The sequence below is a fragment of the Xyrauchen texanus genome, chromosome 25 (assembly GCF_025860055.1).
Source record: "Xyrauchen texanus isolate HMW12.3.18 chromosome 25, RBS_HiC_50CHRs, whole genome shotgun sequence".
Taxonomy (NCBI): domain Eukaryota; kingdom Metazoa; phylum Chordata; class Actinopteri; order Cypriniformes; family Catostomidae; genus Xyrauchen; species Xyrauchen texanus.
In genome coordinates this window covers 15,461,778-15,487,403 of record NC_068300.1, presented here as the reverse complement: position 1 = coordinate 15,487,403, position 25,626 = coordinate 15,461,778, and the positions used below count along the sequence as shown (strand labels likewise).

Here is a 25,626-nt window from a genome sequence, read left to right as displayed (position 1 = left end):
AAAGTCATACACATCTGGGATGACATGAGGGTGAGTAAATGATGAGATATTTAAAATTTGGGAACTATCCCTTTAACATGTATTAAACCCACCACATTTCTTTAAAGCCACTAGATGGCAGAACAATATAATTATCCTTTAAGTTTCTAAGGTAGGCCTACTGTAGTACTGTGGAGTTGGAATTGTGAACTTTTTTCCTTTTGAAACAAACTAGAATAGAATAGAGAAGATATTTAACTATATATACAAACAAATGTCCTATCAATTATCTTATATCATTAGATTTTATTAGTAAGCAATTAGAGACTATTACTGACATCATTATAATTCGTATACAAAATATTGTTAATATCATACAGAGGCTACGTATATATTAAAGAAGAAAAAGTACCCTCGGATATTTTAACACTCCACATGCAGGATGCTATACGCATGACCTCTGTAAATACTTCCTTATGTTTTACTCTTAAAACATTTATTTGGTACCACTGTAATGGATTATACGCATGCAACAAAGAGAGGGGGTGAAAAAGAGAGCTTCCGTTTACGGGGTGGAGACTTTGAAGCTTTTAAAGCACATGGCCACACACAGTAGACATGCTCACTCAACCAGTGGGTTAGCAGCTTTAACCAGATTTATCTTAACTTTACCTCCTCTTACCTAAACGCTAGATGACTCGTTAGGTTAGAGGATACTGCATCATTCATTTAATCACTGGGATTTAATTATTTTAAACTTTACGTAGTAATTTGTTTTTCCCCAAAAAGCATTTTCCCCTTCTAAATAATGAAAAGTACACGACAGGAAATCTGAGCTCTCTTATCGGTCTCTCGTCTCAGAGTTCCAATAGGCCTAATGACAAAGACAAAAGTTGAGGCCAATCCTGCGTCTTATGCACGCTCATCCCATCACGGACGGGACGGGCAAGATAAAAGACTGTGGAGACGGGAGCAGCCACCCGCAGTCAAGACAAATCCACTGGCGAATGTGCAACAGATTAGTTCAAAAGAACCTCAAGCGAGCGCTTTCTCCAAAACCAACCCTGGACCATCGCAGAGCAAATCTAAAGAGGCTCATTCAAAGGAATCCAAGCGCGGCTCGTCTGGCACGCCAAACATGCACCGCGCACAAAAAGATGGGCACAAGGAGATGAAACCAGAGCCTAGAAAACGCCCAGAAAAACCCAATCAGTCACCATGCCGATTGAATCGCAGTAGTGAATCGTCTGGGATAAGAAAACTATCGGATGCAAGCATCACATCCGATGATTTGAGTAAAGACTCCGGCTGTGCTACAGGGAAACCGTCTTCCACGGACAGCAGCTCTGAGATCTCGGACGCATCGGACGAGCACAAGCATTCCACTAATGCCCAATTTGGTGAGCCAGAGTCCAGTCACAGGGGAGCCGACGAAGAGAGGATGGGCGATTCAACTGAGCAAATATCCGATCGTAGAGATGAAGATGGTGTGATCGGTGCCACGTTGTCCCCCGGGCTTGGCTTTGGAGAGGGAAGCATCTCTCCTGGAGACCAGAGGTCATACGCGTCCTTTGACAGTCGCGTGAACATCAGCGCGTTTGCAGACTTTTCTGATGGGATGCACGAGGATCTGTTGAGAGAGATTGACGACTTAAGATCGGAAAATGAATATTTAAAGGTGAGGTTTATTGATTGTTCAATTAGGATTTTTTTTATTAATTGGATCTTTCATTGGAATGATAGGTTACACTAGAGGTTAATCCTTTATTGCAATTAATTCCATGTAGCTTAACCTTTGTATGAGGAAGTATATTCCGAAAAAGCAATAACTAATTAAATAAGTAAATATGTCATTTTGAGTCAAAATAAAGCACGGGTAACACTTTACAATGCTTTATTCTTTACATTTAGTTATTGCATTAGGTAGACCTAATAACTAACAATGAACAATATATTTCACCATTTATTAAACTTGGTTAAAGTTAATTTGTCAAAATACTATTGTTCGGTTTTTGTTTGTGTAAGTTCATATTGCATTAATGTGAACGAATACAACTTTTATTAAAAAAAAATATATTAATATGGAAATTAACATAATTAAGACTAATAAATGCTGTTAAGGTGCAGTTCATTAGTTATTCATGTTAACTTCTGCATTAACTAATGTTCACATACATACTTGATGTAAAGTGTTAAAGGGACAGTTCACCCAAAACTTAAAATCACGCCATTCCAAATGTGTATGACTGTCATTCTACTGTTAAACACAAAAAGTATTTTAGAAAAATACCTCAGGTCTGTTGGTGCATACAGTGAAATTGTAATGGTGATCAGACCTTTGAAGCTCCACAAATCACATACAGACCACATAAAATTAATCTAAAATAAGTGATGGTGAGAAACAGATCAATATTTAAGTCCCTTTTTTTTACCATAAATATCCAATTTCACTTTCAAAATGGGATTTATATTAAAAAAGGACTTAAATATTGATCTGTTTCTCACCCACACTTATCATATCGCTTCTGAAGAAATGGATTTAACCAAAACCACAAGTCTTGTAGATTACTTTTATGTTGCCTGAATGTGATATTTGCAGGTTCAACGATCTGGTCACCATTCACTTACATTGTAAGGACCAACAGAGCTGAAGTATTCTTCTAAAAATCTTAGTTTGTGTTCTGCAGAATTGTCATTTTTGGGTGAACTATCCTTTAAAACAATCCATGATCTGTTTCGTAATACTGTAGCTCATGCTTAAAAGGATTACTACACTGTTAACCGTAGAATAAAAAATATAAACAGTCACATAACTAAACTAAACTAAATTAATAGCTAATACATAGAAACAGTCAAACATGAACAAAACAAAAATACACTCCATGTGTTGGCTTGACAGTAGGACTTAGTAATGCTTAGAAGTGCTTATACTTTCGCTAATTGGCTTGTGTTATTCTTCATTGTCTCTAACACGTAATGCAAAGATGAGACTACTAAGCAAATGAAACACACTTTACTGTGATTAAATGGCCAGTGCTTAAGTAGAAATCAAGAAGTCAACACAAGTGCCATCAGTGTATCTGTGAAGGCGACAAATAGCATGGCGATATGTCAGTCTTGGCACATTCACCAGGTTCCAGCATGCGGGAAGCCAGGTGTGGCCTGGCTGGATGAAGTGGCTAGAGACCTGATTATCATTGATACTTGCAACAATTTTCCCTGAAAAGGCTACACAACAATCATACTGCACACACACACACACACACACACACTTTAATTTATTAATTTACTTAAGTCATTGATATTGTTCTTATCTACCGAAAAAAAAAAAACTTATGTTTTTCCAAAACCTGTGTGACTTTCTTTTCTCCACGAAATTAGATGTTGTTAGGTAGGATGTTGGTCTCAGTCACCATTTACATTCATTGTATATGTTTCCATATATGAAAGTGAATGGTGACTGAGGCCTAACATTCTGCCTAACATCTAATTTTGGGTTCCATATGTGAACAACATATAGGTGAGTGAATGATGACACAATCTTTATTAAACGCCTGCTTTTTTGCCTTCTTAGGATGAGATGGTAGAGCTCCGCTCAGAGATGCTGGAGATGAGGGACGTGTACATGGAGGAGGATGCGTACCAGCTGCAGGAACTCAGGCAGCAGCTGGAACAAGCCAACAAGGCCTGCCGCATCCTTCAGTACCGCCTCAGGAAAGCAGAGAGACGCAGCCTTCGAGTAGCCCAGACAGGGCAGGTGGATGGGGAGCTTATCAGGACGCTAGAACATGATATTAGGGTGAGGAAGCGTTTTCGCTGTTGGTTTGCTGGTCTTGAGTAAATTTGTGTGCGAGAATTCTTCATTTCAGATTAAACGACAAAGCATATCACTTCAACTTGCCATTGACATTCAAAGTTTAATTAAATAAACGTTTTCCTCATGACATGGATGCAATTAAGCTACAGAACAACAGCTACAGTGGCGCATGTACAGGAAAAACACTGTTAGGGATTTGGATGCAGTCCATGGAATTCATCAGTACAGGATGTTTATCAGAATTGCTTAACGCTTAGTACCAGTAAAATGTTGCATAGTAAGTCATTATATGAGTCAATTCTCTATGTTTTTTATGATTCAGTATGCACTCAGTGGTGTTGTGTAATACTACCCCTCTGGTTTGTGAGCCAAATTGAGTATTGCACTGGTAAAACATAATTTCAGAGGCACAAGATCAGATTTTGTTTTATAGTCTGACGTCTAAGTGTGTGGTGAGAGGTTTTATTTCTGGAACTAGTCCAGCTGACTTTACTGGTAAAATGGGGGAAAACCCTCAGTGTTCTGTTTGGCAGGCAATTCGTGTAGCTCAGTTTGTGGCGGGCCACTCACAGCATAAGCATTTTTGGTTTAAACTTCTTAGCCAATCAGAGAAATAGCTTTCTGAATGAACGTTACCAATCTACTCAGCAGGGCAACCCACATAAAATGCCCATTTTCTTTTTAAATCTGCCCCCATACTATGAAAAGAATTCACTTTGGTGTCCATGTTTATTCAGTATGAACATACAGCATAAGTCCTTAATTTCTATTGTGTAGAAACATAAAATTGTACACAAAAGATACAGAACTAGGTTGTATGAAATTGTGTATTTGCATGTGTACAGTATATGTGTCAAGGACTGTACCAGTGTCAGGGGATGTGTCAGAACACAGCTGCTTGTCTGTTTTGTGGGCACGTCCATGACCAGTCTATTTTAAAGGCATGTAAGAGAACTAGATACCCTCATTTCACAAACTGGGCCAGTGTGTGTGTGCCCATCACCATTCAGCGTCCGCACCAACACTCCCTCAAGTTATTCAGTCTTTAGCAACCCCCAAAGGAGTGGCCTGCAATCTGATATCTAAGAGCATCTTATTTAATGTCACCTCTTCTCTTCAGAGAATCCTGAGTTTCAGAGGCAACTGCTATAAGGCAATATTGAGACTGATTACACTGTTTTGTCCTAAGCTATAAAAAAAGAAAAGGACAGAAATGCCATGAATGCCATGGCATAATTACATGCATTCTAAACGATTTCCCTAGGCATTGCTGGCAATTGTTATTAACCCCTTGAGCAATCTGGAGATGAGTGCCTTGTTCAAGGGCACAATGGTGATAGGAAAGGAGAGGGATCATAGTCAATCTTTCCATGGAATGGAAGCTTTCCATTCTTTAATGATTCCGTATAAACTTCTAGCAAAATTGGAGCCAATTCTGTAGCATAGGATCTAAAAAATTCAACAGCAAAGCCATCTGGCCATGGAGCCTTGCCCTCATCAAACTCCAAGGTTATCGCAGAATTTTTTTGCTCAGTCGTCAGTTTAGGAAGTTCTAATGGTTCCACGATGTTTCTAATATCTTCATTTGTAGATAAAGACATGGAACTATAAAGAACCAGATTTAATTCTTTAAAAGCATTATTAATATCAATGGCCGAGGTAGAAATTTCACCACCAGCAGATTTCACTGAGGGAATGGTAGAAAAAGACCCTCTCTGCTTTATATATCTAGCCAAAATATTCCCTGCTTTGTCCCCCGACTGAAAGTACGACTGTCTTGCCCTGAATAGCCAAAACTCCACCTTTCACAACAAAATAGTATTATATCTGTATTTCAATTGGGTCAATTCTCTGAGGCCATCAGATGACATTCTGCGTTTCAGCTCTGCCTCGGCACTTTTAATTTTCCCTTTCAACTCCACGAGTTCTTGTGCTTTGGATTTTTTGATGAATGAGGCATACTGTATGATCTGACCACTAAGAACCACCTTAAGTGCCTCCAAAGCCACACCCACAGAGGATACTGAGGACCAGTTAGTCTCCATATAAACATTAATTTCAGTCTTTAACATTTGTTGGAATGCAAGAGTTTGTAAAAGGGATACATTAACACACCAACTATATTTATTTTTCTCTATTTGTGGCAACACCTCTAGGGTGTGATCTGAGACTAAGATGTTTCCAATTGAGCAATCCACAACAGACGAAATGAGGGACTTAGATATATATATATATATATATATATATATATATATATATATATATATATATATATATATATATATATATATATATATATGTATATCTAGAATAGATCTTATGGACTGATGAAAAAAATTATAGTCCCTGCCAGTTGGGTTCAAAAGTTTCCAAATATCTGTAAATATTAGCCAAAATCAACCTTTGTCCCAGAATTTCTGCTAAAACAATAATGACTCTTCCTAATTTATCTTTAATCTGTTTGAGACATTTGAATTATTGATGTTTACTTATCAATGTAATGACCCTGCTCTTACTTGAGACAGCACTAAAGAAAACATGCCCACCCCATATCTTCCCAAATTTTTCAGCTTCCTACGGGTAAAAATGCGTTTCTTGAAGAAACACTATATCATATTTCTTATGTTTAATAAAATGAATAACCTTCCTTTTTTATGGGGTGTCCCAACCCATTCACATTCCACGTGGATAATCCTCTCATATTAACATTTTACATTTTGACATATAAGAAAATGACTAGTCAAAATAAAAAAAATAAAAAAACACATTCCACATTGTGCAACAATCAACCCCCGAACTTCTCCCAGAACAAAGCAAACAGAAAAAAGAAAAATGCACACATTAACCTCACGCACGACAGCACCAACTGGTATCCATCCCTCTGAATTCAAAAAGTCCATGTACACCTACGAGAGACCCCGTGACAACTTTGCCGTCTGATTGCTAAAGGTGCATATTTTGTGTGACAGAATTGCATAACAAAGAATTATCTATAAAATAAACTCCAGCCAATAGGCAGAATAAACACAAATAACAGGTAGATTCATTCACAAAACTGTATCTAAGGTGTGTTCCTCCACAAAATAAGCTCCAGCCACTAGGTGGAACCAGCACAAAAAAAAAAAAAAATCTGTAAATATTCCTCGGACAGTCAAACAAATGTTCAATGAGCTGGCTGTTCATGAATGAAGCAGATGACCAATGTTCCTCAAAAAATTATCCACAAAACAAACTCCAGCAAACACAAGGCACGTTCAGATTCATCCATAACTGTCCTGAAGGAGTGTAATTCCACAAAACAAACTCCAGCTGCTAGGCGGAACTGGCACAAAAACAAAGAAAAAAGGCGCCCAGCTTCTTCAGACAGTCAAGTGTATGTTCAGCGAGACAAGCTCACTTGGAGGCAACGTGAGAAACACACTATGACTTCCTCAATCCATCAATTTTATGAAAGATATCGCTTGATGTGGGCATGCAAATATTGTGCGGTCATCCTTAGTATCCATTCTCAATTTGGCCGGGAACATCAGTGCAAAAGCGTACAAAATCTTCCATTGATGTAAGAGTTTCTTGCATTCCTTGAATCGATCACGTTTGTCTCTTGTCGAATTCGCAAAGTCTAGGAACAATAAAATGCTGTGGTTTTTCCAAGAGAGCCTTCCTTTATTCCTTGCCTCACATAACACAAAATTTTTATTGGATAATCTCAGAAATTTCTCTGAGTCTCTCTCTCGCTCTCTCGCAGTGGATCTGTGAGCTGGGACTCTGTGAGCTTGATCGATTTCCATCTTATGGCCTGCTATGTCGAGCAGACTCGGAAAGAGCTTGTCTAGGAAGTTCACCATATCTTGACCTTCTTCATGCTCAGGAATTCCAACAATTCAGACGTTGTTTTGCCGATTACGAATCCTCCAGTTTTTACCAAACGCGTTCCAAGTCTATCTTGGTCGCTAGCAGATTAGCAGCTAATTCTCTCTCTAATGACTCAGATAATCGATCCGTCTCTCATCTTCCCGATTCTTGTTACCAACTCAGAGGATTTGGTCTCCATCGCGGAAATTGATCAACGTATTACAGCAAGATCCTCCAGGTCCGCTAGGACTTTCGTCAGAATTACTGACATGCTCGCCAGTAGCCGCTGAATTTCTCCCACCCTGGAGTCCCTGGTCTGTGGGCCTGTCTGAGGTATCCGCTTAGCATGTAAGTGTCTTTTAATATATCCAGAGCCAGATGATTTTGAATTCTTTGACATGTTGACTTCTTAGAACAATTATGTAACAGGGTGTATTGAATCTCACTGGTTTATGATACAAAAATAATTAAAAACTAACAAAGTGTGCAGAGCTCATCGATAACACGTCCGACCCTCGTATGGTGCCACGCGACTCTACATACCGTAGGATTAACGGGAATACATTTTATGTCAAAATTAACTTTGCACATGTGAAAGGGTAAAAATATTTTTTTTATGAAGGACAGTAAGCATGGACAAATGTTTGCAGCATATTTACATTACATTATGTGAATTTTGTTTTCCCAGGTGGCAAAAAGTGTCTCCCTTCGTCTGCACAGTGAGCTAGAGAGCATTCAAAAGAAAAATTCTCGACTGGAGTGGGAAAATGAGGAGCTGCGTGAACGGCTACAGGATTTGGAGGTGGCCAAACAGGTCCTGCAGGCAGAGATGGATAAATCACGTGAGGTACAATCACAAAACCAGCTCTTTACATAGAATCTTCCACTTAACCATAGCCAAACCTCAACCTAACACTGATTTATTTATAGTTGTGCAGTGTTTCCTTCAGCAATACTCCCTTTTGCATGAAAGGAAAGGGATAGTTCACCCAAAAAATGTAAATGTTGTTATCAAATACTTATCCACATGTTATTATGGAGTCCCTTAGAGAACAGGGCAGAAGTTTTTTTCTCAAATAGTTCTGAGTGCCCTTGCAATAAGTTTGCCACACATGGTTTTACAACCTTGACCATATTTTAACCATGATAATCGTAGTGAAACCATAGTGATAATACAGGAAAATTAAAACTTTGGTAAGAAATTATTTTGTGGGTATCATTGTTTTACTATAGTAATATTGTGCTAAACCTTTAAAATAAGGTTAATGTTAACATTAGTAAAAAACATTAGTATAAAGGGATATAGATGGGCAAGGAGGAGGCGAGAACCAGCTTGACAAAATAAATAATAGTTTAAAGGGTAACTAAACACCTGCTCAGAGTCTGACTCCACCCACTAGAAATATTTGAAAATGCAGGAAAAGTGGGCAGACCCCGGCGGGGATAGAGGGAACGAACCGAGTGCGGGGCTGAGCGGGGGGGCACCTGAGACTCGTAGTGACGGATTAATTGACAGCTGCTGTCAGTTATTCTGTCATGTTATTATTATTCCTCACACGGTCGCAAGACGACATGTACATGAATTCTGGCGTGGTGAGCTGGAACCTGCTTACGTCAGCTGTCACCGCTTACGTCACGAAGTACCGCAACAGCCAATAGGAAAATTCAACTGCAGTAGCCACCGTTCAACCTGAAGAGGGCAGCACTCAGACGTTTTTACACCATATATTGTAGAATTAAAACACTTTATACACAAATGTCAAAAAAATTACTTGAATCAATGACCAGTACTAATAAATTATTCTTACAGATCATTAACTAAATTCTTACAGATCATTAACTAAAAAAAGTTGGTTTAGGGTTTAGTTACCCTTTAATGAGAAACACAAGACACAAACACGCACATGACGGACATGCCCGTAAACGATCTCTCTCTCCCGCACAATCTTCCGCAGTCGGCCTTAGTCCCTCTTGGAGGCTTGATTAGCCTGATAAGGGACCGGATATGTAGAATCACGACCCGGCATTTATTAATCTGGGTTAATGTTAATTTCAAGAATATCACAAGAACATTTTTTATTTTGATTAACATTAACAAAGATTAATAATTACTGTAAAATATGTTGTTCATTGTTATTTAATGATACCTAATGCATTTAATAATGTTAAAAAATAATAAATTAATAAAAATATTTTAGACTGTAGTAACCATATGATTTCTCTATTGTAAAATTGAAGTAGCCATGATTGTTGTTGGCTAACTGTTTTGTTTTTGTTTGAATAATTAAAAAAAATTATTTTTGGACTGAAACAGTTATTACTATAGTAATATTATAGTAGAAAAGTAAGCTAAGTAACCTTTTGTTTTGGCAGAACCCATGGTGTTATGACAGTGTACTGTATCCATATAGTATCCAAATATAGCAACTATAGTAACTACAAATACCATGGTATTTGAGGTCAAATCAAAATAACCACAAAATTAGGATTGTTTGTTTTTCTGTATTAGTACTATGGTTTTATTATGAATGTCAAGGTTAAAATATGGTTATTTTAGTAAAATCATGGTACTGTAAAACTATTGCGAAGACTCACAAAACTTATTGCGAAAGAGCGCAAACTATTGCAAGGAACACAAAAGTTATTGCAAGGGAACATAAAGCTTTTTCTAAAAAAAATCCTGCCCTGTCCTCTAAGGGGTATGTTATTAACCTGTTTGAATTTTTTTCTTCCATAGAATACAAAAGGAAATGCTGGCCTGGAGATATGAGGCACAAACAGCCATAGTCACCATTTATTTTCATTGTATTACAAAAGATGTAATGAAAGTGAAAGGTGACTGAGGCTGTTAGTGCCTAATATTCCCCTGCCAGCATCTCCTTTAGTGTTCTTTGAAAGAAAGAAACTCATGTGGGTGTGAAATAATAATACGGGAGTGAGTAAATGACAGAATTTTCTTATTTGGGTGGACTAATTATTTAATACTAAGGTCTTATTTGATCATAAATTGGCTTGCCCTTTATATTTATTACACTAGTCTTTGTGTCATTATACTTCATACCTGTGCTTACAGTATATCACTTTACTGCTATGCTTGTGGTTTTGTTGCCAAGACACTTTAATTTCATGATGCAGTTAGGATGACAGACTGAACTTTACCCTGACTGTGTGTAGGGTGTAACCAACAGCTGACTGTCGGGGAAGGGCATTTGATCTAAGGGTTTGAATTCAAACTACAGCTGTCATTCTCACTTGTGAATGCAGTTAGGGGGAGAAGAGAAAACAAAAAAGTGGAGCAATTGAAATACAAGGATGAAAAAAGAGTGGCAATGTTACTATAAATATGTCAGAAGGAAAGATCCTTGTCCAACCAATTTAGTTATCACATGCTTAAAAGTGTGTCATCATGTGCAGTTACCACATGTAAAAAAAACACTTACTAGATACTGAAAATCCTGGTGTGCTTAAAACCTTTATTACCTGAAATCCAACCTTTTAAAGGGATAAATTATAATCGAACTATCCATTTAAATCTATCTTTTTACAGTTTACATTTTTTGAGCTGCTACCTCTACTATTTACAAAATATTAATAAAAGGGAGAGACTGGCACCACTACACAAACATACAGTAAGCAAACAAATCTGCCCTCATTGGCTATGAAGGCCTGTAGGTCCTTAAAAACAGCATGCATGCATTTTAATCCAGGATTCAGTGCTTAGAGGTGGATCCTAGCAGCTCAGCTCAGGACAGCTGTTGCCCATTCCTGATCCTTACCCGCCGCACAAATCAGCTACAACCAGATTATCAAGGCCTCATGTGAGCCTCACACTACCTGAAACATGATGTGCCACATGCAAGCTGAACACTTGTTACTCATCCATGTCAAATTATAGTCACTTTTACCCAATGTTTTGTGCAAGGCTGTAAATAATTAAACAATTGTTTTAGTTGAATCCACTAATCTTAACAAAAAAAAGCAAATTGCAAGTTTAGTTTAGTATATGCAAAGATAGTATGTTTGTTAGGTAAATTGTTTATTTATTTTTTGTTGTTGTTGTTATGGCTATATGTTCTTTCTTGGTTACTGAACTTATTTTTTATAAAATTTGAAGAAAATATTATAGTCTACGTTCTACTCATCTTTGTGCTTTTATGAGTTTAAGCCTCTGTGAGCCCTTCCACAGATCAGCAGACTCAGAGTCTGAACTAGTCAACATTCTTGACATACTTAAAGCAGTATGGATGTTTGCCATAGAAATGGAGTTGGGGTTCTTGCCATCTAACTACATGTGTATGATTGAGTGTGTTTACTAGGTGCATGCATTCCTTACAGTCAAGTATTTTCAGTTTTGGAACACATTGGACAAGGGTAGAATGGAAAATAACAAACTGTGATGAATGTAAACACAAATGAACACTCATGACCATTTGAGGACAGAATTTAAGAGCAATGGCCAACCTAAGCAATATAATTTGCCAAATTGTATATACATTATAAGTTGCTAAAATGCTTTAGACGTATTATGGATGTGGTGCGTTCACAGAATTCTTTAAAGAGGAGAAGTTTGAGATCAACTTCCAGCAAAAGCGAAAAGAAGTTCTCTCCACAGGTGAGTTGGAAATTATCTGCTTAAAGTAATATTATACCAAAAAAAAAAATAATTTTGCCATTGTTTACATAATCTCATGACATTCCAAGCCTTATGCTGTTATTTTCTCTGTGGGACACCTATGGAACTGTCAAGCTCCAAAAAGAACCACAAAAGTAGTCTATATACAACATATGCACTTTATTCCATGTATTCTGAAGACATAAAATAGCTTTGTGTGATGAACAAACTGAAATTTAAGTCAACATTCCCTCTTAAATTAAATAAATAACTCATGCAGCTGTGCTTAACCCTGGGTTATTGTCTTTTTAAGCCCAACTTTTAACCCCGAGTAAAACAATGCTTCACACTTTGAAAGGGGGGTCATTTTGAAAGGGGTTAAGCACTGCTTTTACCCTGGATTATGGCCCCAGAGCAAGGTTAGCAACGCATTTGCGGTGCCAGAGGTCTACAGTGCAAAATGATGTGGTGTAAAAATGTTACAGAAAGTTGTTTAGCAACAGACAACCAATCATTTAATGCTTTAATGCTTACCTCATCTAATATTCCCCAGCTTTGTAGTCGCAGAAACACGTTATGAAGAGACCGTACTCCTTTTGCATGTGTTTCTGTAGTATGTTTCAGAAGACGAAAGATAAACAGAGTGGATTTGTTTGGCGACATTTCCACAAATAAGCAGATCCTTTGATAAGCAGTTATTAAAGGGATAGTTTACCCCAAGAGGAAAATGTTCTCATCATTTACTCACCCTCAAGCCATCCCAGATGTGTTTGACTTTCTTTCTTCTGCTGAACACAAACAAAGATTTTTAGAAGAAGATTTCAGCTCTGTAGGTTCTCATAATGCAAGTGAATGTGTACCAAGATTTTGAAGCGCCAATAGTATTAAACAAGGCTGCTTGAAGATTCTTCAGGTTTGGAGTGACATGAGGTTGAGTAAATAAGTTTTACATATATATACCCATTTTCAGGATGACAGTGCTGATTTGAAATGCCAGCTCCACTTTGCCAAAGAAGAGTCTGCGCTCATGTGCAAGAAGCTGACCAAGATGGCCATGGAGAGTGAGACAATTCGGGAGGAGCTTGCCAAATATCGTCTGCTATATGGTGAGGTGGATGAAACCCAGGTTGCAGCAGGCACTATCAACTCTTCCCACACCCGAGAAGCAGAGGTCAAGGTTCACTTACGTCTGGTTGAGGAAGAAGCCACACTGCTGAGTCGAAGAATTGTGGAGCTAGAGGTGGAGAACCGTGGGCTGCGGGCAGAGATGAGTGAACTACGAGAGAGAGGAGGAAACCTGGAGGAAGAAGAGTCCATGAAGGGAGCAAGCGAAGGATTAGGAGAGCAGTGGGAGATTGAACTGCCGCTTAGAGGTGGACATCTGGAGAAAGCAGAAGGTGTGGCTACACAAACTAATATTCAGGTGAATCAAACCCATTTAGAGGAAGGACATTCACAGAACTCTTCTATCAGCCACATGCACAGAGAGAGGCCAGTAGATAGGGACAGTGACCCAACAGTAGAGCAGAAGATGTCCTCTCACAGTGGGGAGGAAGAAGTAAAAGCAAAGCCTGAATGTACACTTGGCGTGATGGACCTAGAGGGTCTACTGGCCATACACGACCAGGCAATGCTTGTTAGATCAACCATTCAGTTCCTGACAGGCCTGGCAAAAAATGGCTTCTCACCTACATTTACCCATAAGACCACACCCGATGCCCTCTACCTAAGCAAAACAGAGATGGATCCTCAGTGCAAGACAAATCATAGGCTTTTGAACCCCATGTTGAGTCCCTTAACCAATGGACTAGAGGTGCTACAGGCCCAGTGGCATGCTCTTGTAGAAAAGTTGGAGGTACTGTCAAACTTCGCCTCAGAACGCCCTGAACCTGATCTAGAAAAGACTTTAAACTGTGCAATTGAGAATCAAGCAAAACTGGAACGTCCAGGTGAAGGAAATACTGTTCATCCCAGAATTCCTCTCAGTAATGAAGGATGTAATCAGGATAGCCTAGTGGTGCTCACTGTGCAACTCCAATGTTTCCTTCAGCAGTGGCGGCAGGGAGAGAGACCCACAGGAGATGGAAAGAACCTGTCTGAGGTAAATTTGGAGAAATGGGCAGAAACATGGTAGCCTACTTTTGGGTAATCAATTTTGAATGATGAAGATGTAAGGATTTTCTTGATAAGGATTTGTGTTTGTTTTTTAAAGGTTTGCAACTGATATAAGAGCACAGTTAAGTTATGGAATACATCTTCTCTTTTCAGATGTACTGTCAGAATGATCCTTATCTTCTAATGGATGCAGAGTCACAGGGATGCAAGTACAACCCTCAAGAGGTTAGTTATGACTAGAGCTTAGTGCAAGTGATTAATTAAAGTTCAACACGTTTTTCTTAATCGCGAATAATGCGTTTATCGTTAATACACCATAAACCAGCATTAACCCTGGTTTGAAGGGTGGAATCTTTGTAATGTGTCTGCCCAGAGTAATTACACTGACACACACACCACAAGCACATATAGCGGTGATTCAGTGTGACTGATAAAGTGATAGGGAAAGGAGCTTTTAATGCTATTTGATGTACAAAATAAGCTTAGGTGGAACTTGTGACAAAAATCAAGTATTTTTACAGCCTAAGTAAGGCACATTTTAATTACCACAGAAGCACACCAAGTCTTAACTTTCACCAAAACACAGAATGTGACCTTTTTGTCTTGGAGTTTAAATTGGTGTTTGGCGCTGACGCCCTGACACGATTCATGAACGAGGCTTCACGGTTGCTGTAACAAAGCAGATAGCCACAGTCTGCCAAATTATTAATGTTGTGGAGGATGAGAGTTTACAAGATTTAATGCCCATTGCAGTGAATATGCAACCTATTTGAAGACTAGTTCTTTCAATTAGTCAAACTTCCTCTTAGACGTTGGGAAACGTTTAATGTTACTTGAATTGGTACATTTCTGTCTTTATACTGTGGAAGGCATTTCAGCACTTTCAAAATCTGCGATTAATCATGAATAACTACGAAAAACGATGCGATTAATCACGATTAAAAATGTTAATCCACTGGCAGCACTTGTTATGACATAACTTAAGATATTTGAATTTGATTCTTCAGTGTGTAAGAATTTAAGCTTATGTAGGCAACTACTAGCAGCACCAAAAGGAATTAATTAACAAATAATGTTAATAGAAATCCCTCTTCTTCCATTGTTTGGAAAAACATGCAGCTGTTCCCCAATTTCACTTCTTGAGGTGAAAGTTTCTGATATGAAGTTTCTGACTGGCTAACTCGTGGATTGCATTCTCTTCAAAGAGTTTAGTGCAGTCACAGATACTTTTTAGTTCTCAGTACACCTATCCAATTGTAGGGGGATTTTATGCATGGTATTTAAAAAGTGAATGTCTTTATAAATTCTCTGAACAATATTGTGCCAGTGTCTAAAGTTGATGTTACACATGCATTTTCTTTTGGCATTGTTGCCCAATAGCATTGCTAAATATGGGCAAGAGGCAAAGACACTTTGGTCTTTACAATGGCTAGCTTCCATGTGTCCTGACCTGTTGCCCATTTCCAATTTATTGCACAAACCTATTGCCCAGTGAACATTCACCATAGGTCAATATACTGTACCTCTTTCAGGTGAGCAGTACCCTGCTTTCGGACCTGAGGGCAGCACTACAGGCTCTGTTCTCTGAACTTTATGAGGAGCACAGGGCCGCCCAATATGTCATTCGGCAGTTTGCAAACGGCAAAGCAGCGTGGGCTGTGGAATGTGCAGAGCTGAAGAGCCTCATAAGCAGGGTGAGAACCGAAACATTTTGGGGTCTAAATGATCAACTTTAATTCCCCTCAGTTATATTAATGAAAACTCCATCTCCATTAAGATGGAAAAGACCATCTTAAACAAGTGAATTTCCATTTAATTTAAAGGGATAATTCACCCAAAAATAAAAATGTCTCCCATCATTTAGTCACCCTTATGATGTTCCAAATGGATAGCCACCATTCTCATTCATTAATGGAAAAATACAATGAAAGAGAATCATAAAAAAAAAAAAGAATTTTACTTTTCTTGTTGCACTTAAATCTGTTTTGTATACTATTTTGATGATAGTGAAACTTTGTACTATGGCACTTTTCGTACCACTGTCTCCTTAAGATGATTTGCTTATGTTTTCCTCTTTTGTAAGTCACTTTGGATAAAAGCGTCTGCCAAATGAATAAATGTAATGTAATGTAATGTAATGACTGGAATAAAGTAGATCATACAGGTTTTGAATAACATAAGAGAGAATAAATGATGACAGAACTTAAATTTTTGCATGAACTATGCCTTTGAGAAACCAGTATATTCTAGGGACTGTAGGGACCTATAGAGGAAATTGGAAAAACATTATGCACCAGAGAGCTCGTCATTTTTGTACCTTAGTTGTTGTGCTGACAAGGTTGTTTGTATTTCCTCATAGCTGGAAGGTCCAGCAGGGAAGGTAGGAGTTAAGGGTCCATCAGACCTGAATATGGCTTTACAAAAAGACCATATCAAAAAGCTTCAGCATCTGTTAGCAGAGTCCTACGCTGCAGTCATGGACCTGACACGGCAACTGAAGATCCGAGAGAACACCTGGAGTTCTGAGAGGCAGGAACTCATAGAACACCTGAACCATGTGAGATTGCAGTGCAAATGTTCCAAGACAGCTAAGCAAAATGAAAAAGAGCAGGTAAGGGCAACAATTGTTGTAATACACAGAAACAATCATTTGTATAGGTTGTGTGCGTGATTTGTTCTTTTATTCATTTTAAACATTACATTAAAATAATTATTGATTTAATTCTGTTAATGTATATTTTAATTTTATATTTCATAGCTCTGAACCTTTCTGTCCTATTTTCGTAACCTATGACAGATGTTTGAAGTCTGAATTATAAACACTATTTTAAATCCCCGGTTTTAGTAATGCAATTTGTAATACTGTTACTAATTCCTCTATTATTTAGCTTAAAACTCATGTAAATCACTATGTATAATACTCTCAAAATGGCCTTGTTTCACAGGCCCACTAAATGAACAGGGGGTAGAGAGTCCTGTGTGTATGTGTGTGAAAGGGTTGTAAAACAGCTCATGGCAACAGAATTTAGGCTAATCCCTTTTGGGACTGTAGGACAGCAGGCTGACTGCAAACATTTGCTTCAATCATAACTCCTGACTCTAAAGCTTTGCCAAACCACACTGACCACAGAGGGAGAAACAGAGACTTATCAAGGCTCAGATGAAGTTCAAATAAGGAATTTACTTTCCTTTACAGTAAATGGGGGGTAACAGGGTGCAGGGTGGAAGAAAAAAGAGAGACAAAGAGCGAGAGAAAGAAAGAAAGAAAGAAAGAAAGAAAGAAAGAAAGAAAGAAAGAAAGAAAGAAAGAAAGAAACAAAAGGAGAGAGAAAGTAAAAAAGAAATGGTTAATCATTATTTAAGCTGTTACCTTCAATTTGAATATTGTCATTCAGGTTGAAAGAAGTTTCATTCTTCACAGACTGTCTTGCTTATTATCTTATATGCAAAGAGTAACCGTGGAATGAATACAGTGGCAGTTTTTTGAAGGTTTAGGTAAGGCTTGGTTGGAGAGCAGATGAATTTATCAAATACTTTTCTTGATCCTAGAGCTTTTCTGTTTGTTTTGCTGTTTACTTTGCTGTAATCCCCAACCGCCTCCCTGACACACTTTTCCTATAAGACAGCATTTCTAGTTTGATTATCATGTATCTAAAATTGCTCATCCCAAACTAATATGGGAAGAATTATAGACAGTCTCTGTAAGATTCAGTCAGAGATTTGTTTTTTTCTTCTGAAAGGTCATAGTTGTTTTTCATGCAAGCATATATGTGTGTTTCTCCAACTTCAGGCACTTTTAGCACTGTAGACTTCTAATTAGTCATGTTAAAATTATATTTTTGTTTATCACTTTTCTTTTTTTATCAATTTTATTTTTTGAATTAAGTCATGAAAATTCCCACCACAATTTCCACCACATCTCAAATTTTGTATTGTGTTAAATATAATTATGTTTTGGAAATGACAGTGATGGAAATTATTGTAAATTATATCTGAAATAAAATGGCAGTCATTTGTCTTGCCTAGGCTAATTTCATAGCTAAAATTTAATGTATCATAAATACACACAATTAAATAAAATCAATAACATTTTGCACATACTTTGGCAAAATTACATATTGATTGAAAATGGCGCCTATAAAATATTCAGCTCACAAATATTTTCCTTTGTTGTCTTCAGATATCACTTCTCACGATTTATCTAAAGTATGGTCTTTACTGACACTTTTGTCGAACTTGGTTAACAAGTACACTAACATTTTCTCTCTATCTCCTTTTCTTTCTTTTTTTTTTTTTTAAATAGCGGCAAAATTGTTAGACATGGTGGAAATGAATCCACAACTGTGGAACAGTATTACATTTTGAAAAAATTTATAGAAATACAATGAAAATGTAAATGGTTTATGTTTATTTATTATGTATATTCTTTGTATAGATTTTCATAGTTTTAAATCTGTGTGATTTTATACAGAATTTTAATTGTTTAATATTGAAATTTTGGGTCTGGGACAAGGCTAAAACAGCTAAATCTATATTAAATGTATTTAAAAAAATTATTCCAACTCGTAAGTTTTAATGTTACCTTAATATAACAAAAATAAATAAGTTTCAATCTGTTCGAAGTTAAAGAAACACTCTTTTGTCTTTCATGTATCTCATTTCACTCTTTATTTAAAGGTACTTAAATTATCCCCCCACCCCACCCCCCATTTTTTCACAAATGATTTACACAAACTCCAAAAGTATGTAAAAAAAACGTTACTTGGTGCACTGTTTATAATTAATATTGTAAAAAAAATAATGGAATAATGTGTTCACTAATAATACTCTTTGTCACTTACTTTAAATCCCCTGGATACAAGATGATGGAAACAGATGGAAAAAAGGAAAGGTTAGTGTGATTCTTTTGTTTGCACTTAACTTTACTAAAATGATCTGACCATATAACTGCTAAAATTTTTAATTAATTGAGATTTCTTCATTTCTTAATAGATTTCCCAATAGAACAGCAGTCAAAACTGGCACAGAAAAATCCAACAAAAACTGGAAGTACCTCAGTCGAGAGGCTGCCCTTGTGGACAGAGAAGACCCTTGTAAGACCTGGGACTGCCCTATCATGCCTCCCAGTTTCCCTGGTCTGAACCTAAACCACAAATCAACTCAAAGAAGCCACACTGCACCAGAGAGGACCAGCATTCGGATATATTACAGCCCTCCATCATCAAAAAGGATCCAGCTGGGCTCTGTGATAGGAGACGAGAAGGAAGAATGTGAGGAGAGCCAGGAACCACATTTCAGTGCTGTTTTTTCTGGACTTGTAAAGCACGATTGGGTCACAGCGTATGAAAACTGGCTGGGCAGCCTTCCGTTTGACTGCCAAAGTTTAATGGAGAGAGATTCGATGGCTGTCATCAGCTCTACATCCTCTTCTGTTATTCAAACCTCTGTTGCATCCCCATCTCACTTGGCTTTAAATAACTTGGATGTCTCAGCCAACTTGAGTGATGACATGAAGGAAATTACTGCAAGTGTGCTGCAAACTTCCCAATCCATGGAGGGTAAAAGAGTAAGAGATTCTATTAGCAGTGTGCTGCATGTTAGTACAGGCACTCAAACTCACTCCCAGCCACAAGTTACCACAGTTGGGCTACAGACGGAATGTCCAAAAAGTCTTTACACTACAAAGCACTGGTCACCCCGGGTGACCTCATTTGTATCCGCAAGAACACCACAGATATCAAATTCTTTGGAAAGAGTACCTGGTCCAGCAGAGCGGCTTCAGCCAATCACAACCTCTCCAAAAATACAACGCAGACACTCTGCTTCCTCTCCTTTTCCCTCTAAGTCTTCCTCTTCCACTTCCCCCTCCTCTTCCTCTTTCACCACCTCCTCTTTGTCCTCATCCTCCTCATTGAGCTCCTCCTCCAGGCTGGAATATGGAACTAAGGAACGTGGTCCGTGGGGCCTGTCATCACGTGGTTCCCCAGGTTCTGCCTTGGCTCGTTCCACAAGTAGCAGACCGAGCTCAGTATCAGTGCAGGCCAGTGATAAACCTTGCAGCCGGAAAAATGTAGGGATCCACAAGTACGGTCTGGTCCAGGAGTTTCTGCGCAATGTGTGTGGTCGGGGAGAGAAGATCAACGCTGATGTAGAGAAAGCACCAACAGTGCGAAGAAATCACATGGGTCTGGTGGGTTCAAAGAAATCAGAGCACCCCCATCTCGTATACCAGCGGTGCCACTTGTCAGAAATGACAGCATCACCAAGATTGTTAACCGGAGATTTATTAAACAAGGCCAAAAAGAAGAGGGAGTGTGCAGTCATAGCCAGACCCAAACCCAGAGCCAAATCAACAGGGGTTCAGTTAGCAAGAACAAGATCCTGGAGGTACAAGGGGTACAATGTTTCAGTACTATATAAATAATCTAGAACAAGTAGGGTGATATGAGTAAGTTTTGAATACAGTTTTGTAGCGAATGTAAGCTTTGTTTTGTGAATGTCACTTAAGCGGTTTTCTTAAAGGCATAGTTCACCTAAAAATGAAAATTAAATCATTGTTTATTTACCCTGGGTTGTTATAACTCCAAATTACTTTCCTTCTTATTCTTAACACAAAGGCAGAAATTGTGAAAAATGTTGTGCTCAGTGATGTCATATAATGTCAGTGTATGTGACTACCTCTTCTTCAAGCTTCAAAACAATAAGTTAGAAATCGACTAAATTATTGTATGTAACCCTTGCCTTGTGCTAAATGAATACGATAAGGTTTGTGAGAAACATCCTGAAATGAAAAGTATTATTAAGTGAAACTCTTGACCGACCGTTGTTCTCCTGTGCACGTTCATGAGAATGTACTATATGAGAGCAGTAGTTACGGTGCACCCGCTCAGGAGATGGGGCATTCAAGCAAAAACAAATTTTTTTAACAAACAAACTAACAAACAAAAAAAACATGTCCGCCACAACAATTTTAACAACAGAAAACAAAACACAGCTGCTCACAAACCAGAGAACAGAACTGACAAAAAACATGTCTGAAGAGTTTGAATTCGGCAAGGAGATGCATTTCTATGCCCAGCGTTATTTGTTTGAATCAAAATACTCGATGAAAGGGAGAGAGATAGAAGAGCAGAAGGCATCCACAATCACACTGTGTCCTAACTAGACGCCAAATGACAGGCAATAAAAGGTATCTTTTGGGGGCCTGCGTAGCTCAGTGGTAAAGACGCAGGCTACCAGTTCGCTAGTTCGAATCACGGGGTGTGTTGAGTAACTCCAGCCGGGTCTCCTAAGCAACCAAATTGGCCCGGTTGCTAGAGAGGGTAGAGACACACGGTGTAACCTACTTGTGATTTCTATAATGTGGTTCGCTCTTGGTGGGGCGTGTGGTGAGTTGTGCGTGGATGCCGCGGTGGATGGTGTGAAGCCTCCACTTGCACTATATCTCCGCGGAAATGCGGTCAACAAGCCACATGATAAGATGTGCGGGTTGACAGTCTCAGAATTGGGCATTACAAATTGGGGGAATTAATAAAAGGTATCTTTTTATGTTAACTAGAGTTTTTGTCCTAAGCAGCCACGATGAATGACTGGACATTCTGTCATTGCTTGGTTTCTATTAATGGCATCTTGCTGTGCAGCCCCATCCACTGTGAACTGGTGCAGGTCCACAATCTATGGGCTACCTTCAGCACTTAAATCTCTCTCTGTTTGATTGAGTCCTCCAATTCAAACAACCAAGGCTGGCCAATCTATTCTACAAATTCTTCAGAAATGTTTTGTAATTTCTGTTCTCTGCTTTGTGTGCAGCTGTGTTTTGTTCTGTTGTTACTATCGCTGTGGCGGTCAAAATTAGTTTTCACTTGAATGCCCCATCTCGAAGGCAGATGCAGTGTAACTACTGCTCTCCTTCATTCTCATGAACGTGCACATGAGATCAACCGTTGGTCAAGAGTTTCACTTAATAATACATTTGTTTTGGTTGTTTCTCACCGAACCTTGTTGCCTTCAGAACAAGACATGAGTCCATTCAATTATTTATTAGACTTCTGAATTACACTTTTGTGTCCTTTTGAAGCTTGAAGAGGTGGTGACCATCATCTACCATTTTTATGACATCACTGAGCACAATGTTTTCATAATTTCTCCCTTTGTGTTAAGAAAAAGAAAAATATGGTTTATAACAACACAGGAGTGAGTAAACAATGACTGAATTTTCCGTTTTGGAAAAAACTCATGTCATTGCCCACTCACTCATGTCATTCCCTACAGAATTTTGAAGAATCTTGCCTTTTCCATACAATTACAGTTTATACTGATCTGCCATGAGATGTCTGTCAAGCTCCAAAAAGGACAAAAAAACTAATAATAATAAATAAAAACTATAAATGCATCATAAAAGTAGTCCATACAATTCCTGCACTATATTCAAAGTCTTCTGAATCCATACAGTAGCTTTTGTGTGATGAACAGGCTGAAATTTAAATCATTTTAAATGGTTAATTTAAATAGTTAATTATGTTTCATTCATTATGCATAAAACAACAGCATACAGGTTGACTTAAGGATGAGTAAATAATGACATCATTTTTATGTTTTGGGTGACCTATTTATTTAATGCTAAGCTGAGCATATCTTTTCATTCTTTCCTCTCTATTTGCCAGGACGGAGCCTGTGACTGCAGTTCACGCTCCCTGACCTCCTGCTTTGCCCGACCTTCAAACAAAAACCATCGGCATGTTCACCGTCAGAGTAAGCCCCATCCACATGTATGCCCCTCAGCTGGTGTGAAAGGGGATCCTCTTGCACAATAAGAGGCGGAGTCATCATATGCACTGACACCATGGCACAGCTGCCCACATACATAGGGACACTAAAGTATACATGGAATCTTTGACCACAAAACTTTGCAAAAGCTCGGCAAATTTTGTAGAGTTCTACACAGCCCAGTTCCTTGTCTGATTGCTTATTAAATATTGTTACTAAATATATTGAATTATGTTACAATAAGTCTCGCAATTCCATTTAACATGTTTTCCATGTACCATTTATTCCATAGTAAGTCAGCAGATTTAATCCTAAAATCTGCAATAAAATATTACAAAAGAGCCCCACCATTAATGATATTAATTGATAATTAATTATATAATACTAATATTAATTGAATTAATATATTAATGTAGAATTTTGATAAATAAAAAATAGGGCTTGTACAGAATCAATGGTGCTGTTATTGTTTAGACAGTCTTTAGACCATCCCTTCAGTCCGTTGATAACACAATGTGATTTGTCATAACTTTTATTTTTAATGACATACTTGAAACACATTTTTTATTATTATTATTATTTGTACTTTAATTTAGGAAACAAAAAAAAATCAAGCAACATTTCTTATCTAAGAAAAATATTTCTGTGATATGATAATGTTTTATGCATAGCAGAATGTGTATAGGAAACTGATTATATTTAGATGCCTTATAACTGTAACCTGTTTTTCATAGCTATCTTAATGTAAACATTTCTGTCATGTAGATGCAAACAACAGCAAGGGCCAAGCACCTTAAACAGAGATTAATAAATTTTTGAATTGTAATTGTTTGATTTGTAACACTTAGACATGTCACCTCCATAATGATGTTTCAGGCTTCACTTCCAGACTGCCTGTAACTACAAAAGCAAATAAAAATCCTTTTGTAAGAAAAATGTATGTCGTTTGATTTTGATTAATTGTGATTACAGGACACACACCACACACTTACTTATTCATTAACACCCATCCTTTATTCTGATTTGTTAGTTTGTCTTTCTTTGCCAGGCTTTATTACATGGCAAAGAAAGATGAATGTTCACATTCATGATTTTTACCTGTCCAGTGCTATGGAGGACCAGGTTTACATTGTGTATATGACACCTTAATTGACAGTAGCTGATTGTGTAATTGGCATATAAACTGGTATTGTGTCTATTGAAAGACAGGGTGTAGAATAGGGTACACAATATTAGGAAGGTGGTTTTAATGTTGTGGCTAATCGGTGTATGTATATATATATATATATATATATATTTTTTCATTTGTCTTAAGATGGTTATTTATATCTTCAGCTTTAGTGTGTCATTAGGAAATATACATGTTAGACTCCCAAACATTACTTTTGCAAATAGAATAGAAGAACAGGGAGCCCTGCAACAGATGTCATGAGATGTCATGGGAGATACAGTTGGTACATTTTGTTATGTTTTAAAATTATAAAACCATGTGAGATTTAAATAAACACTGTCTGTTATTGAAGTTATATGTTATTTATTGTAATGGCCTTGAAAACAAGTGCATTCAGCATTGGGTAAAAAGTCCGCCAAGAAATGCAGCTAACACATTTAAAATACTGTCTTGTGTAAGATGATGTAATGTTTAAAGTATATTGTAAAAAGTATAGCTAAGTAATAACAGTTTGTTATTGAAGACAAAGTGTGCAATTTGTAGCATTTGGAATAAGCCAAAGGTGTTACTGAGCATATACTTTTTACTCAAATATAATACACTTATGGTATATTGCTTGTATGTTTCGAATACACTCGCAATTAATTTGTAATGTACTTGTAACACAAATAAAGTACACTTTAATATAACTAATCAAGCATGTAATTACCCTACACAGACATTTAAAGTATACCAAGTATACTTGAAGTTGTTCCAATTCAGCACAACAAAAGTACACTAAATAAACTTAAAGTTATGCTTTACTACAATTAAACTAAAATATACTTAGTACAAAATTAGTTGTTCCAAAATAGCCCACTTCAAGTTAACTAATCATTAACACACTTGAAGCATACTTGTTAGTCTGGCTTCAAGTATACTTGGCATATATTTTCTTCACCAGGGCAGAGCTGAGATATTCTTAAAATCTTTATTTGTGTTCTGCAGAACAAAGCAAGTCATACACATCTAAGATGGCATGAGGGTTTTAATGAGAGAATAGCCATTTTTGGGTGAACTAACCATTTTATTAATTATTAAGGGGTGTAACAGTTAGATTTTCTGATTTAGATCAGTTCTGTTGTCACTGTGATTGTCAACTAACAAACACCATTGGTGTTCAGCATCACATACACCAGAGGTGTGCTCAAAAACAAGAGTGATATATCCAAAATTAGCACCAAAAGTCCTTCAGTGACAAGTCATAAAGATTTGTCCTATAGCATTTTGCTAAAAAATATATTGCTAAAAAGCATTTGCGGGAAGGTGTCTCAA

At 37.6% G+C, this 25,626-nt stretch overlaps 1 protein-coding gene across 1 annotated transcript; it reads left to right on the top strand.

The window, feature by feature from the left end:
• The first annotated feature begins 856 nt into the window (after nucleotides 1–856).
• Nucleotides 857–24,023, top strand: LOC127619079 (protein SOGA1-like). Its single transcript, XM_052091818.1, is given in 14 exon segments — nucleotides 857–930; nucleotides 932–978; nucleotides 981–1,657; nucleotides 3,554–3,778; nucleotides 8,337–8,495; nucleotides 12,195–12,260; nucleotides 13,231–14,361; nucleotides 14,529–14,600; nucleotides 15,908–16,069; nucleotides 16,735–16,986; nucleotides 19,238–19,266; nucleotides 19,368–20,587; nucleotides 20,590–20,762; nucleotides 23,039–24,023. Coding segments are annotated over 14 exon segments (4,437 nt in total). The 3' UTR covers nucleotides 23,189–24,023.
• Nucleotides 24,024–25,626: the final 1,603 nt, after the last annotated feature.